The 15,642-nt window shown below is 35.4% G+C and overlaps 1 protein-coding gene across 1 annotated transcript in view; it reads right to left on the bottom strand.

The window, feature by feature from the left end:
• LOC117326934 (baculoviral IAP repeat-containing protein 2-like) overlaps window positions 1–15,642 on the bottom strand; it is a 45,192-nt gene that overhangs the window by 19,887 nt on the left and 9,663 nt on the right. Inside the window, exon 2 of the mRNA XM_033883738.1 lies at window positions 3,182–3,895. Within this exon, the coding sequence (XP_033739629.1) occupies window positions 3,182–3,794 (613 nt within the window). The 5' untranslated portion in view covers window positions 3,795–3,895. The remainder of the gene's footprint in view (window positions 1–3,181; window positions 3,896–15,642) is intronic.

Here is a 15,642-nt window from a genome sequence, read left to right as displayed (position 1 = left end):
GAAACTACTCGCTGATTATTGGGAATCTCTAATGTGGTGCTCCACTCTCTAATTGTAAATGAGCTGTGGAAAATATATCATACAATTGCAAGCATGCTCCTACTGGTTTTTTTTTGAAAAATGGCTGACCGACATTCAAAGCCATGCATTAGAAGCCCAAAGTCAACCAGACGTACTGGTTGCTGCCACGAAGGCAAAGAAAATGACGGGCCAAAACCATATCATCATCTATAACCTACAGAGTCAACAAGAGTCTGTTCGACAAAGATTCAAGATGAGTTAAACGTGAAAAGCCACTGTAGATTGACAGGGAAACTAATCTCGGTATTTGATAAACAAACCCATGATTTTTCTGGGGATATGATATGTAACTCAGCATGCGCAGGGTTAGATGACGTTCTATTTTTAGATGTTTATTATTTACATATGAATTATTGACGTAACTGAGCAAATTTGAAGAATTAAATGAGTACTGATCTTAAAGGGGTAATGAAGTTTAGCTTGATGAAGTTTTATATGATCTATAAACAACAAGAGACCCAGAGACCTTAACGGTCACCTAAATTCTGATTTGTATACTGATAGATGATGTTTCGCTTTGAATTAATCAACATTATACACATCTCAGCCCTTTGACCTTGAAAGTAGACCAAAGTCATTCATTTGTACAAACTTGGTTGTGCTTCATCCCAGCATGCTACTGGCATTATATCATGGCGCTATGCCTCTTGGTTATTGAGAAGTTTAAAGATTTAAGTGCATTTGACCCCTAGCCTGTGACCTTGAAAAACAGTCAAGGTGATAATTTATTTAAACAAACATTATATTGTAGCCCTTCATCCTAGCTAGCATGCTACTGGCCCAATGTCTTTGCATGCCCTTAGCCTCATGCATATATTGAGAAGTAATTTAAAGATTGTAACAAATTTGACCCCAGTGACCTTGAAAGTATGTCAAGGTCATTGATTTGAACATGCTTGTTAGCTCTTCACCCTGGCAAGTAATTATAAAAAGCCCAATATAATGGCCCTGGTTCCCTTGGTTATTGAGAAGTTGAAAATGTAAATTGTTTACGACGGATGACACCGGACGAAAAAAACATTCACAAAGATAGTTCTTAAAGAAAAAAAATATTGGAATATTTAGTTGAAAAAACATAATGGACATTTCAAGTAACATAATAACAAAATAATAAATAGTTTAGTTGAAACAAGAGATCCCAGAGGGATCTTGGCGCCCACCATTGAATAATGGCTGTCTGTCGGCCATGTTGTTTTCAGATTGGTCCAAAAAGGCAATACCAGGGACCAAGGGGAACCTACATATGAAATTTGAGAAAGATCCTTTTAGCAATTTCTGAGAAATAGCGATAACAACCTTCAATAGTCAAAATCAAAGATGGCTGCCTGTAGTCCATGTTGTTTTCTGATCGGTCCCAAAATGCAATATGCATAACAAGGCACCAAGAGGAACCTACATATGAAATTTGAGAAAGATCCCTTCCTTTCTGAGAAATAGCGATAACAAACTTCACTTGTCAAAATCCAAGATGGCTGCCTGTCGGCCATGTTGTTTTCCGATCGGTTTCAAAATGAAATATGCATAACTAGGAACCAAGAGGAAGCTACATATGAAATTTGAGAAAGATCCCTTCAGCACTTTCTGAGAAATAGCGATAACAAGAATTGTTTACGGACGGAGGGACAGAGGGACAGAGGGACAGGATTTGAGTTACCTCCCTTATACCGTTGATACGACTAATTAAGGCCAACTTGCCTATCGCGGAAGTAAATTTGTCAGTCTACTGTTCACGTGTATGATGATCAACTATCGTACCATAATATTCACATATTCTAGGAATGAAATACAATACAGATAACCAGATAGAAATTCAATACAAATGTTTTTTATTTTTTTTTTAAATTGGGAAAAATGCAGTTTCAAAATTGGGAAAATACACCTTTTTTTGACAAGGGGAAACAGCCCAAAGTGGGCTGTAGATCTAGCCAAAAAAAATCACTGTATATATATAGTACAATAGAATATGTGATTATAAATGATCACATGATGCATATACATACTATAATTAATTAGCTTAAGACAAGAATTCCACGGAAAGTTGAGTGATTGACATTCATGAGAGAGTTATTGCACAGAAACTTGGGGTGGGCAAACCCCATATAGCAAAAGCTAATACAATTATATATTGCAATATTTATCTGTGACAATATATTGTGCAATTCGATTTCTTTTACCGATAGATTTCTATTTAAACCTTAATTTAACTGGCTTCATGTGTTATGAATCTTGTGAGTGTGTGTATGACATCAAAATAAGGCAGTTTTCAGTGCATCACTTGATCAAACCAAGCAATTGTTTCTCTTATGTTCATGTTTCAGTCTTTATCACAAAGGAAACAAATTTCCTATTTTTAGTAACAGGAACCTTAACCTTTGACCTTCAGAACTGAAAAGCAATCCAAAGCAAGCACTTTTAGTCAGGAATATCTGCAATGTAGTTCGAGATTGATGGGCCCAAGGGAACTTTATCATGAGTTATCGCACAGAAATGAATTTTCTATTTTAAGTAACAGTGACCTTGACCTTTGACATCAAGACCTGAAAAGCAATCCCAAGCAAGCAATTTTGCTAAGAAATATCTGCATTACGTTTGATATATAGTGAATCAGCGATACCTATATGTCGCCTGAGACATAAAAATTATGAAAACATCGCTACACAGCTATATCTTATATATACCTGGTATATATAGAGAATACATGGTCAGTGTCTTAAAATATAAGCTGTATCTTGGCGAGGGTAAAGAAAGACAAAAGTGGCAAGCCTTGGCGATCCAATTTTGTCTTTCTGTCCCGAGCCAAAAATACAGCTTATATTTTAAGACACTGACCATGTATTCTATTTATCCTGCAACAGTCATAAAAACAATCATTTTGAAGTGAAACAGTGTCAAAAATGATAGAAAAATGTTCGCCTTTTAAACGTCGTTTCACTATGAAGTAGGTCAGTCGAATTGACGCACGTGCTAAGATTCCAAAATACAGCTGTTTTCCGTCACTGCCATATACAACAAAAATATATATGGTGGGTGTATTCCGACAATGCGGTGGCAGTTGCAGGATAAATACATGTATATATATGTATACATTGAAATTACTCACCTGTTGCACTGCTTCCTGATGTCACAGACATCATTTCCGACTCCATACCACGTAGGTGATCACAGTTCGGTGACTGTTCTTTATGTACTTTGTAAGGGTCGGCACCCAGGCTCCACCCGGAGATACTTTTTTCACACGAGTAACATGTGACCTCATCATTATGGCCGCTGTAGTAAAGTCCCACTTTTGCCATCAGTAGACAGCTGACAATATGGGCGGCTGGATAGTTGTGGAAGGTACACAATCTCAGGGATTCGTTTGACATTAACTCCTGTCGTGACGGCGGCGTAGCAGAGGAAAGGAAAAGGTCAATAGCTGGTCCAACTCCCGGACCAAACACAGGATACACATTCAATAACATTTCAGGGCGAACAAGCCTCTCGGAAAATAAGTTCTTCGAGAATTTTTTTAATGATATTGTTTCAAGAGCATCCCTCAACATGGAATGCAATTTGGAAGCAGTGATCATCATATCATGTTTAACTGACAAATGTATCTTTGAGACGCGGTGTATATCGTCAGTGCCTTCCTCGTCATTAATGGTTTTTGTCATAATTCGTCCATACTCTACAAGTATTGTTGTAACAAGGATGTACAGCAGGCTAACCTTCATTTTAACTTTTGGTGTCGGCTTGCTTGCTATGATTTGTCAAAGGATGAAGACATTTTTGTTGCAGGGTCAGCTGGATCCATCATCTTCATTCAGTCTGTAAACTGTAATAATAGCATGATAAATTTCATTTATGATATATAATTCCCATAACTGCTAGAATTCAATTAAGCATTATAAACTGCCCTTCTTTATGCAAAACTTTCCAAGAATAAAATTCAATAATTATATTTCCATTTAAAATTAAAATTTTTCCTATATCCAACCAGTGTTATTCAAATTTGACGCTGTCAATCGGACCCGTTCTTGTGCAGATCACCTATAATTATAAGCTACAGTCAAACCATACCCACAAAAAATTACAGTTTGTGGATAGAAAGACAATCAACTTAATTTGAAAAATTTAATCATTTCATATATTCCACAGTGAGGATAGACATTGTTCATACGAACTCCAATTTTTTTGTGTGAGTTACTCTAATCACAGGGGCATGTCTAGTCTTATATTAAATCAAAGTACTGGAAGTACTGTAAACGAACATTATTGTTTAATGCAAAATCAGTAATCTTCTTAGTTTTAAGTTGATAAATTTACTGATATCGGTTTAGGAATTAATTGCAAATAATTTGAAATGTTTGCATCTGTTCTGATTTGATTATACACATGCATGTTTCTGTAAGGTCCTAATTGAAATTGGAAGTTTGTTGATCTATCTTGGATCGATGAAAATAAAATATGTCTTCTTTCTTTCGGGAAGGCATCATCAGTTACAAGAGGCCCAGAGGGCCTGTATCGCTCACCTGGATTTCATGAGATATGAAACAAGAATGATGATTAAGTATATTTGTCACTGGTATTGCTATGTCAATATACCATAGGCATTTTATATGGGTACGTGAGGATTTGATGTCAAAAAATGCATTTATCCATGAAATAAAATTAACTTTTGGCACAACCCCATAGGGATGCTACCACACAAATGTGAGTGATATCCATTGCTTATTTTCAGAAAAGAAATTGTTTAAACCAATTGACCCCTTTTGACCCCGCCTTCTGCACCCCGGGGAGAGTGGGGTCAGTTCCTTCCTTTATAAAATTTTGAATCCCTACCCAAAAGGATGCTACCAGGCAAATATGAGCAATATCCCTTGCTTAGTTTCAGAGAAGACGTTGTTCATATCAATTCAGCCAAATCGACCCCTCTTGGCTCCGCCCCTCAGGCCCCCGGGGGGTCAGCCTCACCATTTGTACAATTCTGAATGCCCACCCAATAGTGATGCTACCAGGCAAATATGAGCAATATCCATTGCTTGGTTTCAGAGAAGAAGTTGCTAATATCAATATAGCCCAATTGACCACATTTGGCCCCGCCCCTCAGGCCCCAGGGGGGTCAGCTCCATCATTTGTACAATTTTTAATCCCCACCCCATAGTGATGCTACCAGGCAAATATGAGCGATATCCATCGCTTGGTTTCAGAGAAGAAGTCGTTTATATTAAGAGTGCCAAATTGACCCCATTTGGCCCCGCCCCTCAGACCCCTTGGGGGTCAGCCCCACCATTTGTACAATTTTGAATCCCCACTCCATAGGGATGCTACCAGATAAATATGAGTGATATCCATTGCTTAGATTCAGAGCAGAAGTCGTTTATATCAATTCTGTAAAACTGACCCCTTTTGGCCCCGCCCCTCAGACCCCAGGGGGTCAGCCCTGTCATTTGTACAATTTCAAATTCCTACCCAATAGTGATGCTTCCAGTAAAATATGAGAGATATCCATTGTTTGGTTCCAGAGAAGAAGTCAATTATATGAATATAGCCCGATTGACCACATTTGGCCCCACCCCTCAGGCCCCAGGGGTGTCAGCCCCATCATTTGTACAATTTTGAATCCCCACCCCATAGTGATGCTACCAGGCAAATATGAATGACAGGCATTGCTCGGTTTCAGAGAAGAAGTCGTTTATATCAATATAGCCAGATTGACCACATTTGGCCCAGCCCCTCAGGCCCCTGGGGGGTCAGCCCCATCATTTGTACAATTTTGAATCCCCACCCAATAGTGATGCTACCAGGCAAATATGAGTGATAGCCATTGCTTGGTTTCAGAGAAGAAGTCGTTTATATCAATAGTGCAAAAATGACCCCTTTTGGCCCCGCCCCAGAGGCCCCCAGGGGGTCACTCCCATCATTTGTACAATTCTGAGTCCCCTACCCATAGGGATGCTTCTGACCAAATTTGGTCAAATTCTGATGTGTGGTTATGAAGAAGAAGTCAATTGTTGACGGACGGACGGACGACGGACGACAGACGGACGGACGACGGACGACGGACGCAACGGTATGGCATAAGCTCACCTTGGTCCTTCGGACCAGGTGAGCTAATAATACAGCCAGGACTTTGTGACCTTATTGATGCCAACTTCTAATATGCAATAAATTTAGGCTAGTTCCATCGTTAGTTTGGCATACATAGTTGTATTTCAACTAAATATGATGAAACACACATAAAGAATTACTGAAAACCAAAACCAGAGCTGCTAATCAAGGCCCGAATTAGGAATGTATCCTATTGAAACTGTACTCAAGCATTTATAGTACTTCAAAACAAAAAAAAACCCGACTCCTTTTGTTCAGGAATCATTTGATGTTAATAAATCTGTATATGAGAAGATAAACTTCTGTTATAATTACAGTATTGTAAACAATGTGATAAAGAATAACCACCAGATAAAGACTATCTTCATGGAATAATTCAGCAAACAGGAAAAGAAAACTTCAAGATTCATTTTCAACTTCAAACCTGATCACAAAGATTACAGTCCATTCGATGGGACGACACATTCCCTATTTATTGTCCTTTTCCAATGTTGATCATCCAATCATACTGAACCACACAATTCAGCAATGTAATTGCATAAATCACAACTTTATGTGGTGAGAACATTTTTGGGGGTGTTATAAGATTCCATAACTGTATGCAAATTGTGAAGCATTCCATATCTATAACTATATATATATATACACTACGTGTATATATTTACACATATCAAAATTGGAATGACACAGGAGATTTGCAAGTTTAAGTTTACCATCAGTCATGGGAGGTTTATGTAAAATGTTATATTTACCGGGGTAATTAGTAATTTTGAGAATATATTTATGAAGCTCTATTCTGTACATTCTACCAGTGCTTAGAGAATGGACACAATTTTATGTTCTCCAATGTCAAAATTAATCATATGTAAAATATTAGGGGTTTATTCGCCATTCTAGGCCTGATTGCCGTCATAGTAAAATTATCAAAATGGACTTGAAATCAATATTTTTAAGAGAATGATCTATGACTTGAATATTTCATAAAAATAATGTAATACATTGTTTATTCACTTCATTCAGATCTTCAGACACCACATAATTTGTGAAGTCATATATAGAAATATATGAACCATTTTGTTATTAATTTATAGTTCACACAAGTAAGCACTAGATGTAAGCAGTAAGTATATGTACCGCTATCTACTGGCATGACTTTGAGTACAGTAAACTACACTCGCTTTGTGGATATTGACAGGATAACATATATTTACATACTAATTCAATTTTAGAATTGTAACTGAAATCTTGTAACAGCATGGCACAAATAGTCATCTGAACATGTGTTGTATATTGAAAAATTATTTAGGTAAATATTAACTCATTTGCTTGACTTCAATTTTCAATTTATCAATTCATTGATTACTGTGTTTGAAGTATGGTGTAGCGAGAATTTCAAGTCTTGATCATGACTTGATGAACGTTCTAAATTAACAAATTATCAAAATGAATTTGTTTGAAAAATAACACAAGTTCCACAGCAATATTATATAGAGAATCGATCACACTATTTCAGAAGTTATGAAACTACAAATAACAATTAATGGCTGAATGTCAAATTAAGTGAATATCACAAGTCTTTTTGCATTTGTTTTTAGATAATCCGGATTTCCGTTTTCCGTCTTTGAAAAAAAATTACGTAGGCGTATTGCATAGTAAACGTAGCCATGTGTACATGTACATATGTAACAGCTGATTTCAATCAGATTGACAGTAGTTCGTTACAATCGAAAATTTGATCGTGAATTCGGTATTTTGCAAATTCTTTCAAAATACTTCCAGGTAAAGGAAAACAATGCATATGGTCTCTATACACACACCAAAGATTTATAGATCCTATATTGGGTCCATTCTCTCGTAAAAATCCACTATCGGCCATTTCGGTAATTCAACTCTAACGACAATCGGGCCGCGATTCGCAAATGAAAAATTAATTTAAAATTCGTTAACCTCTAATATTTTACATATGATACAATTAGGCATTGAAAAACATATATGTGGGTCAATTCTCTGAAAATAATGCCAATTTATATTATAATTAGGCCTAAGCCCCATTTTTCTTCGTTTCGGTATTTCCAAGTCTGCTTCACCTGTGGTCCGTTTCAGTAAATATTCTCGACTTTGCCGAAATAAAAACAAGCTATATAATTGTTCATTTTAAACATGACAACTGCCGACCACACGTATCTAAAAGTGTTATTGTTGATATCATCTGAATATTGCCGTAGTTATCTGTCACTTCGATTGTAAACCCATTGCCAAAGTCATGGAAGAATCGACCAATCAAATTGGTTTAACGTTTGATTTCCGTAATCTTGGAGTTACCTCCCTTACAACAGTAAATACGTTCTAAGTATCGCCTACAACAACCAATCCCGTGCACATGGCAACAAGATATTATCATTTGCATTTGATTTATTGGTCGTTTTCGTCAAAGGAAAATGGAATATGGAAATCGGTGACAATGTTAACGCTATGACCAGTCAGCCTGACCACAAATGCCACCTAGTATCTACCTTTCTCGCAAACATGTACAGTAACCTATAGTATGATACAATGTATCGTCTCGTATGTCGTTATTGATATATTTCTTTCTCTAAATTATAGAAATACTCATCTAGTTGATAATGATGTAACATTCTAGAATATATATAACACACATTTAAGTAAATCGCGGACATATTTGCAGACTGATGCTATAATGTCAGCCGTTTTGGAGTGAACACGGAAGAGCAAAACTTTCTAAACATCCGGAGACGAATGCGCCTGCGCAATATTTGTTTACATAAATATATTGACCTGGAGTTATTCGCAAAGTTCAGGTTCATTTAGTCTTCGCATTTCGCTAGCGTTATGCATTTCTCAAATCGTATGCATCTTGAAAACATCTACTGAATACATTTCAACATTTTCGGTAAAACTACTACATAAAACGAAGATGTTTTTGCAAGTAAATTATTTGAAGCGCAAGGCCATGGGGGCAGCCATATTTCATTGAAACAGACAGTAGATGGCGTATTGGTGAATGTGGCTACCAAATATGGTCATATTTCTCAGTCCAGTTCTTGATGGCAATAACCGAACATTAATGTTCGTTTAAAAAGGCCAGAAATACCTATGTCTTAATATATAGGTATTTTTAGCTATTTTTAAACGAACATTAATGTTCGGTTATTGCCATCAAGAACTGGACTGAGAAATATGACCATATTTGGTAACCACATTCACCAATACGCCATCTACTGTCTGTTTCAATGAAATATGGCTGCCCCCATTGCCTTACGCTTCAAATAATTTACTTGCAAAAACATCTTTGTTTTATATAGTAGTTTTACCGAAAAGGTTGAAATGTATTCAGTAGATGTTTTCAAGATGCATACGATTTGAGAAATATATAACGCTAGCGAAATGAGAAGACTAAATGAACCTGAACTTTGCGAATAACTCCAGGTCAATATATTTATGTAAACAACTATTGCGCAGGCGCATTCGTCTCCGAAGGTTTAGAAAGTTTTGCTCTTCTGTGTTCATTCCAAAACGGCTGACATTATAGCATAGGTCTGCAAATTTGTCCGCGATTTACTTAAATGTGTAATATATATATTCTAGAGTGTTACATCATTATCAACTAGGTGTGTATTTCTATAATTTAGAGAAAGAAATATATCAATGACGGCATACGAGACGATACATTGTATCATACTATAGGTTACTGTACGTGTTTGCGAGAAAGAACTGTACATATGTAAAGGCTTACAATTAGGTGGCATTTGTGGTCAGGGTGACTGGTCATAGCGTTCAAGTTGTCATCGATTTCCATATACCATTTTCCTTTGACGAAAATGACCCAATAAATCAAATGCAAATGATAATATCTTGTTATGTGCACGGGATTGCTTGTTGTAGGCGATACTTGGAACGTATTTACTGTTGTAAGGGAGGTAACTGCAAGATTACGGAAATCAAAAATAAACCAATTTGATTGGTCGATTCTTCCTTCACTATGGCATGGGGTTTACAATCGAAGTGACAGATAACTACGGCAATATTCAGATGATATCAACAATAACATTTTTGGATACGTGTGGTTGGCAGTTGTTGTCATGTTTAAAATGAACAATTATATAGCTTGTTTTTATTTCGGCAAAGACGAGAATATTTACTGAAACGGACCACACGTGAAGCGGACTTGAAATACCGAAACGAAGAATAATGGGGCTTAATTATAATATAAATTGGCATTATTTTCAGAGGATTGACCAAAATATATGTTCTACAATGCCTGATTGTATCATATATAAAATATTAGAGGTTTATTTGACCGAATTTTAAATTAATTATTCATTTGCGAATCGCGGCCCGATTGTCGTTAAGAGTTGAATTACCGAAATGGCCGATAGTGGACCCAAAATCGATATTTTTACGAGATTTTTTTTTCATTTACCTGAAAGTATTTTGAAATAATTTGTAAAATCCCGAATTCACGACCAAATTTTCGATTGCGACGAACTACTGAGACGGTGTTAATAAGTTCATACTAAGTAAATCTGATTAAAATCAGCTGTTACATGGCTACGTTTACTATGCACTACGTCTACTAGGTAAATTTTTTTAAAGACGGAAATCCGGATTATCTAAAAACAAATGCAAAAATACTTGTAATATTCACTTAATTTGATATTCAGCCGTTAATTGTTATCTGTAGTTTGATAACTTCTGATATATTGTGATTGATACTCTATATAATATTGATGTTGAACTTGTGTTATTTTTCAAACAAATTTATTTTAATAATTTGTTAATTTAGAATTTTCATCAAGTCATGATCAAGACTTGAAATTCTCACTACACCATACTTCAAACACAGAGTAATCGATGAATTGATAAACTGAAAATTGAAGTCAAGCAAATGAGTTTAATATTTACCTTAAATATTTTTTCAATATACAACAAATGTTCAGATGACTATTTGTGCCATATGCTGTTACAAGATTTCAGTTACAATTCTAAAATTGAATTAGTATGTAAATATATGTTATCCTGTCAATATCCACAAAGCGAGTGTAGTCTACTGTACTCAAAGTCATGCCAGTAGATAGCGGTACATATACTTACTGCTTACATCTAGTGCTTACTTGTTGTGTGAACTATTAATCAATAACAAAATGGTTCATATATTTCTATATATGACTTCAAAAATTATGTGGTGTCTGAAGATCTGAATGAAGTGAATAAACGATGTATTAAATTATTTTTATGAAATATTGAAGTCACAGATCATTCTCTTTTTAAAATATTGATTTCAGGTCCATTTTGGTAATTCAAATATGACGGCAATCAGGCCTCGAATGGCGAATGATTACAAAAATTTTGAATACGTCTCGGTCAAATAAACCCCTGATATTTTACATATGATTAATTTTGACATTGGAGAACATATAATTGTGTCCATTCTCTAATATAAGCACTGGTAGAAAGTACAGAATAGAGCTTGATAAATATATAATCAAAATTACTAATTACCCCGGTAAATATAACATTTTACGTAAACCTCCCATGACTGATGGTGAACTTAAACTTGCAAATCTCCTGTGTCATTCCAATTTTGATATGTGTAAATATATACACGTACGGTATATATATAGATATAGATATGGAATGATTCACAAATTTGCATACAGTTATGGAATCTTATAACACCCCGAAAACTGTTCTCTCCACATAAAGGATGTGATTTGTGCAATTACATTGATGAACTGTGTGGTTCACTATGATTGGATGGTCAACATTAATATTGGAAAGGGACAATAAATGGGGAATGTGTCATCCCATCGAATGGACTGTAACCTTTATCAGCTTTGAAGTTGAAAATGAAGCTTGAAGTTTTCTTTTCCTGTTTGCTGAATTATTTGATGAAGATAGTCTTTATATGGTTGTTATTCTTTATCACATTGTGTACAATACTGTAATTATACCAGAAGTATATCTTCTCATATAAAGATTTATTAACATCAAATGATTCCTGAACAAAAGGAGTCAAGTTTTTTTGTTTTGAAGTACCATACATGCTTGAGTACAGTTTCAATACGATACATTCCTAATCCGGGCCTTGATTACCAGCTCTGGTTTTGGTTTTCAGTAGTTCTGTATGTGTGTTTCATCATATTAAGTTGAAATATGCAAAACTAACGATGGAACTAGCCTAAATTTAGTGCATATTAGAAGTTGTCATCAATAAGGTCACAGAGTCCTGTCTGTATTATAACTGATGATGCCTTCCCGAAAGAAAGAAGACATATTTTATTTTAATCCATCCAAGATAGATCAACAAACTTCCAATTTCAACCAGGACCTTACAGAAATATGCATGTGTTCAATCATATCAGAACAGCTGCAAACATTTCAAATAATTTGCAATTAATTCCTAAACCAATATCAGTAAATTTATCGACTTTAAACTTAGAAGATTACTGATTTTGCATTAAACAATAATGTTCGTTTACAGTACTTCCAGTACTTTGATTAAATATCTAGACATGTCCCTGTGCTCTAATCTGGTAGCACAATTATTTTTGACATCCATAACGCTCAATAAAATGAAATGTCACGATTTCTCAGGGTTTGGAGGGTTCTGCATATGTTTGCATGAAAACACCGCAAAATATCAAAAATACCGGAAAAAAATCACGTTTTTCACGAAAATTTTCATTTTTATTCAAAAATTTTCATTTTTTGACGATTTCTTGGGGTTTGGAGGGTTCTGTGTATGTTTGTTTGAAAACACTGCAAAATATCAAAAATACCGAAAAAATCACGTTTTTCATGAAAATTTTCATTGTTTTTCGAAAATTTTCATTTTTTTCCCAAAAATATTCATTTTTTCACGATTTCTCAGGGTTTGGACTGTTCTGTGTATCTTTGCATGAAAACACCGCAAAAATATTAAAAATACATGTACACTGTACAGAAAAAATCACATTTGAAGTCATATGAACATTGTTTTGTATATATCACGTGCACTACACCAATGGAAATTAAATAAGAATTATGATCTGATAACTTTCGTTTCTTTTCGGTAAGGTTACTTAGAGACAATGCAGAGCAAATGGAAACATTGCAGTTTATCAACTTCAATATGTTTTTGTCTGCTTGATGAAGTTTTTTCTTTTAAATATTAATTTTGTCTCAATCCCAGCAGTGTGAAAAACCTCAAACATTGCACATCAATGCGTTAAAAAAAAAAAAAAAAATTAATAGCAATTTTTTTTTATACGGAAGTAGACTTAATCGGTTGACAATTATAGTGTATACAGTTTATTGTTTATAGAGTTGTCAACCAATCAGATTGCCCCCGGGGGCCCTTTAATTTTATACCACATACCAGGTACTCCAAAATATACAGCTGACTACATCCGTTCCACAGTCGATGCATCGTCAGCTATAGCGATCACTTTTGATCCATCTTCTTATCTTTAAATCATTGTCACATGACATGCCTATGGTCAGTACCTGGCAACTGCCCCACTTAGGTTTCGAACACGCAACCCAAAGGTGGAGGGCTAGTGATAAAGTGTCAGGACACCTTAACCACTCGGCCACCGCGGCCCCCTTGTGGTGCAGTGACAGGTGTGACGAGCTTATGGACCGTAATTTCACACCTGGTAATTGTTAAGCGGTATACTTACCCGCTCAAAGTTGAGTATACGTAATTCTCCGAGTTTGTATATTATTTAAAGTCCTGTTGTAGAGAAGACATGAACTGCGACACACGAATGGAAAGTAAAATCACAAGGATCTCAATCACGTCACGATAATTACACAAGTACAAAAAAACATACACTTTAATCATTGCGAGCTTAAGCAATAAGTTTTAGTATTAATTATAATTAGTCACAGTGAACTAAATTGTATGTTTTTTTCATCATAAAAAAACGGAGCTAAAATTACGGTTTAATATTTACCTATATGTACCTGTACGTAAACTTAGGCCGGTCGTTTTTCTCCGGGTACTCCGGCTTTCCTCAACCTCCAAAACCTGGCACGTCCTTAAATGACCCTGGCTGTTAATAGGACGTTAAACAAAAACAAACAAACAAACAAACCACAGGTGTCTGTGATTTCTGGCGTTCTAATCGGCACGCGCCGATAATTGCTTGTGAGTTAACGCATTTGGTTTCCATGCACATCAAAAATGTTCCGAAGATATGCTTTTACAGCTTGAATTTTGTTAAGAATTGCGTTTATACTACGGGTAATACATATTTTGTTAAAATCAAACAGATTATTTTTTTTAATTCAGTGAGTTTCATTTTCCCTACAAGCAAACCAAATTTGTATCGCAAAGGTTTGCCTATAGAATTATTAACCTAAGTTGGCTCATTCATATACCCATGATGTTGAACATTTACTCTATTTAAATCTTGTCTGGGTTACTAATCTTTTATGGACAAGATTTATCAATTTCGGACATATTATCAGAAAATCACAAATACAATGTAGCGGTATTTCTGCAAGTGGATTTGCAACGTATCCATTGCTTTTTTTTGGCTAGTAAGAATTCAAATTCTACAGCATTTATTAAACTTCTATTACTAGAAGTATCATAACGGAAATCAATATTTGTACGCAGCAAACCATGCCCTTATGATAAAGGATATGATGTAAGTCATTACATGTTACAAACGTCTTATTATTATAGAACATTAATCAAATGTTATACGTGTTATATACGACCAGTTAAAATAGAAAAATATTCAAATTTTACATGTTATATACGACCCGTTATAATAGAAAATTAGTAAGATGATACTGGTTATAAATTGGCCCGTTTTCATAGAAAATTAGAAAGATATTACGTGTTGTTTACGGTCCGTTATCAAAGAAAATTAGTAAGATGTTACATGCTATATACGGCCCGTTATAACAGAAAATTATATATCCCGGGTTTCGATAGCACTTTTTATTAACTTATTCACAAATATAACTCAAAAAGTTTATTCAACACTTACATGATTTTTGTCTAATTCGCATAAATTACAGGCACGTGTTCACGTTTATTTCTATATATTTCCTATATGGCGGCTCTGATCCCGTTAAACCTGTGACGTCACAGGTTATAATTAGAGGTCACCGAAACGAGGTCAACGGCTTTGGGCTTCAGGTATGTTTTCGAGAAAAATCATGATTAGTCTAAAACTTAAGTTGCTATGAAAGTCGCACTTTCAGCATTTTTAGTTTCCTCCTAAATTATATCTTATAAGCTTAATATAGCAAATCGTTCCGGGTACACTTTAACAAGAGGCCCAGGGGCCTTAACGGTCATCTGACTCTAAATTAAAAACCTTATATAATTGAAGTGTGTATTCTCTGTAGCAAGTATATAGTGGCGCCGTTTGCCATGGTGGCCATCTTGGATTCCTGCCGACCTAATAAATAACAACACTTGGTAAGGACCATCTCAGGATCATTTCTGGT

The sequence above is a fragment of the Pecten maximus genome, chromosome 5, assembly GCF_902652985.1.
Source record: "Pecten maximus chromosome 5, xPecMax1.1, whole genome shotgun sequence".
Taxonomy (NCBI): domain Eukaryota; kingdom Metazoa; phylum Mollusca; class Bivalvia; order Pectinida; family Pectinidae; genus Pecten; species Pecten maximus.
Note: the sequence above shows the minus strand (reverse complement) of the source record. Positions and strands in the feature narration are given on the sequence as shown.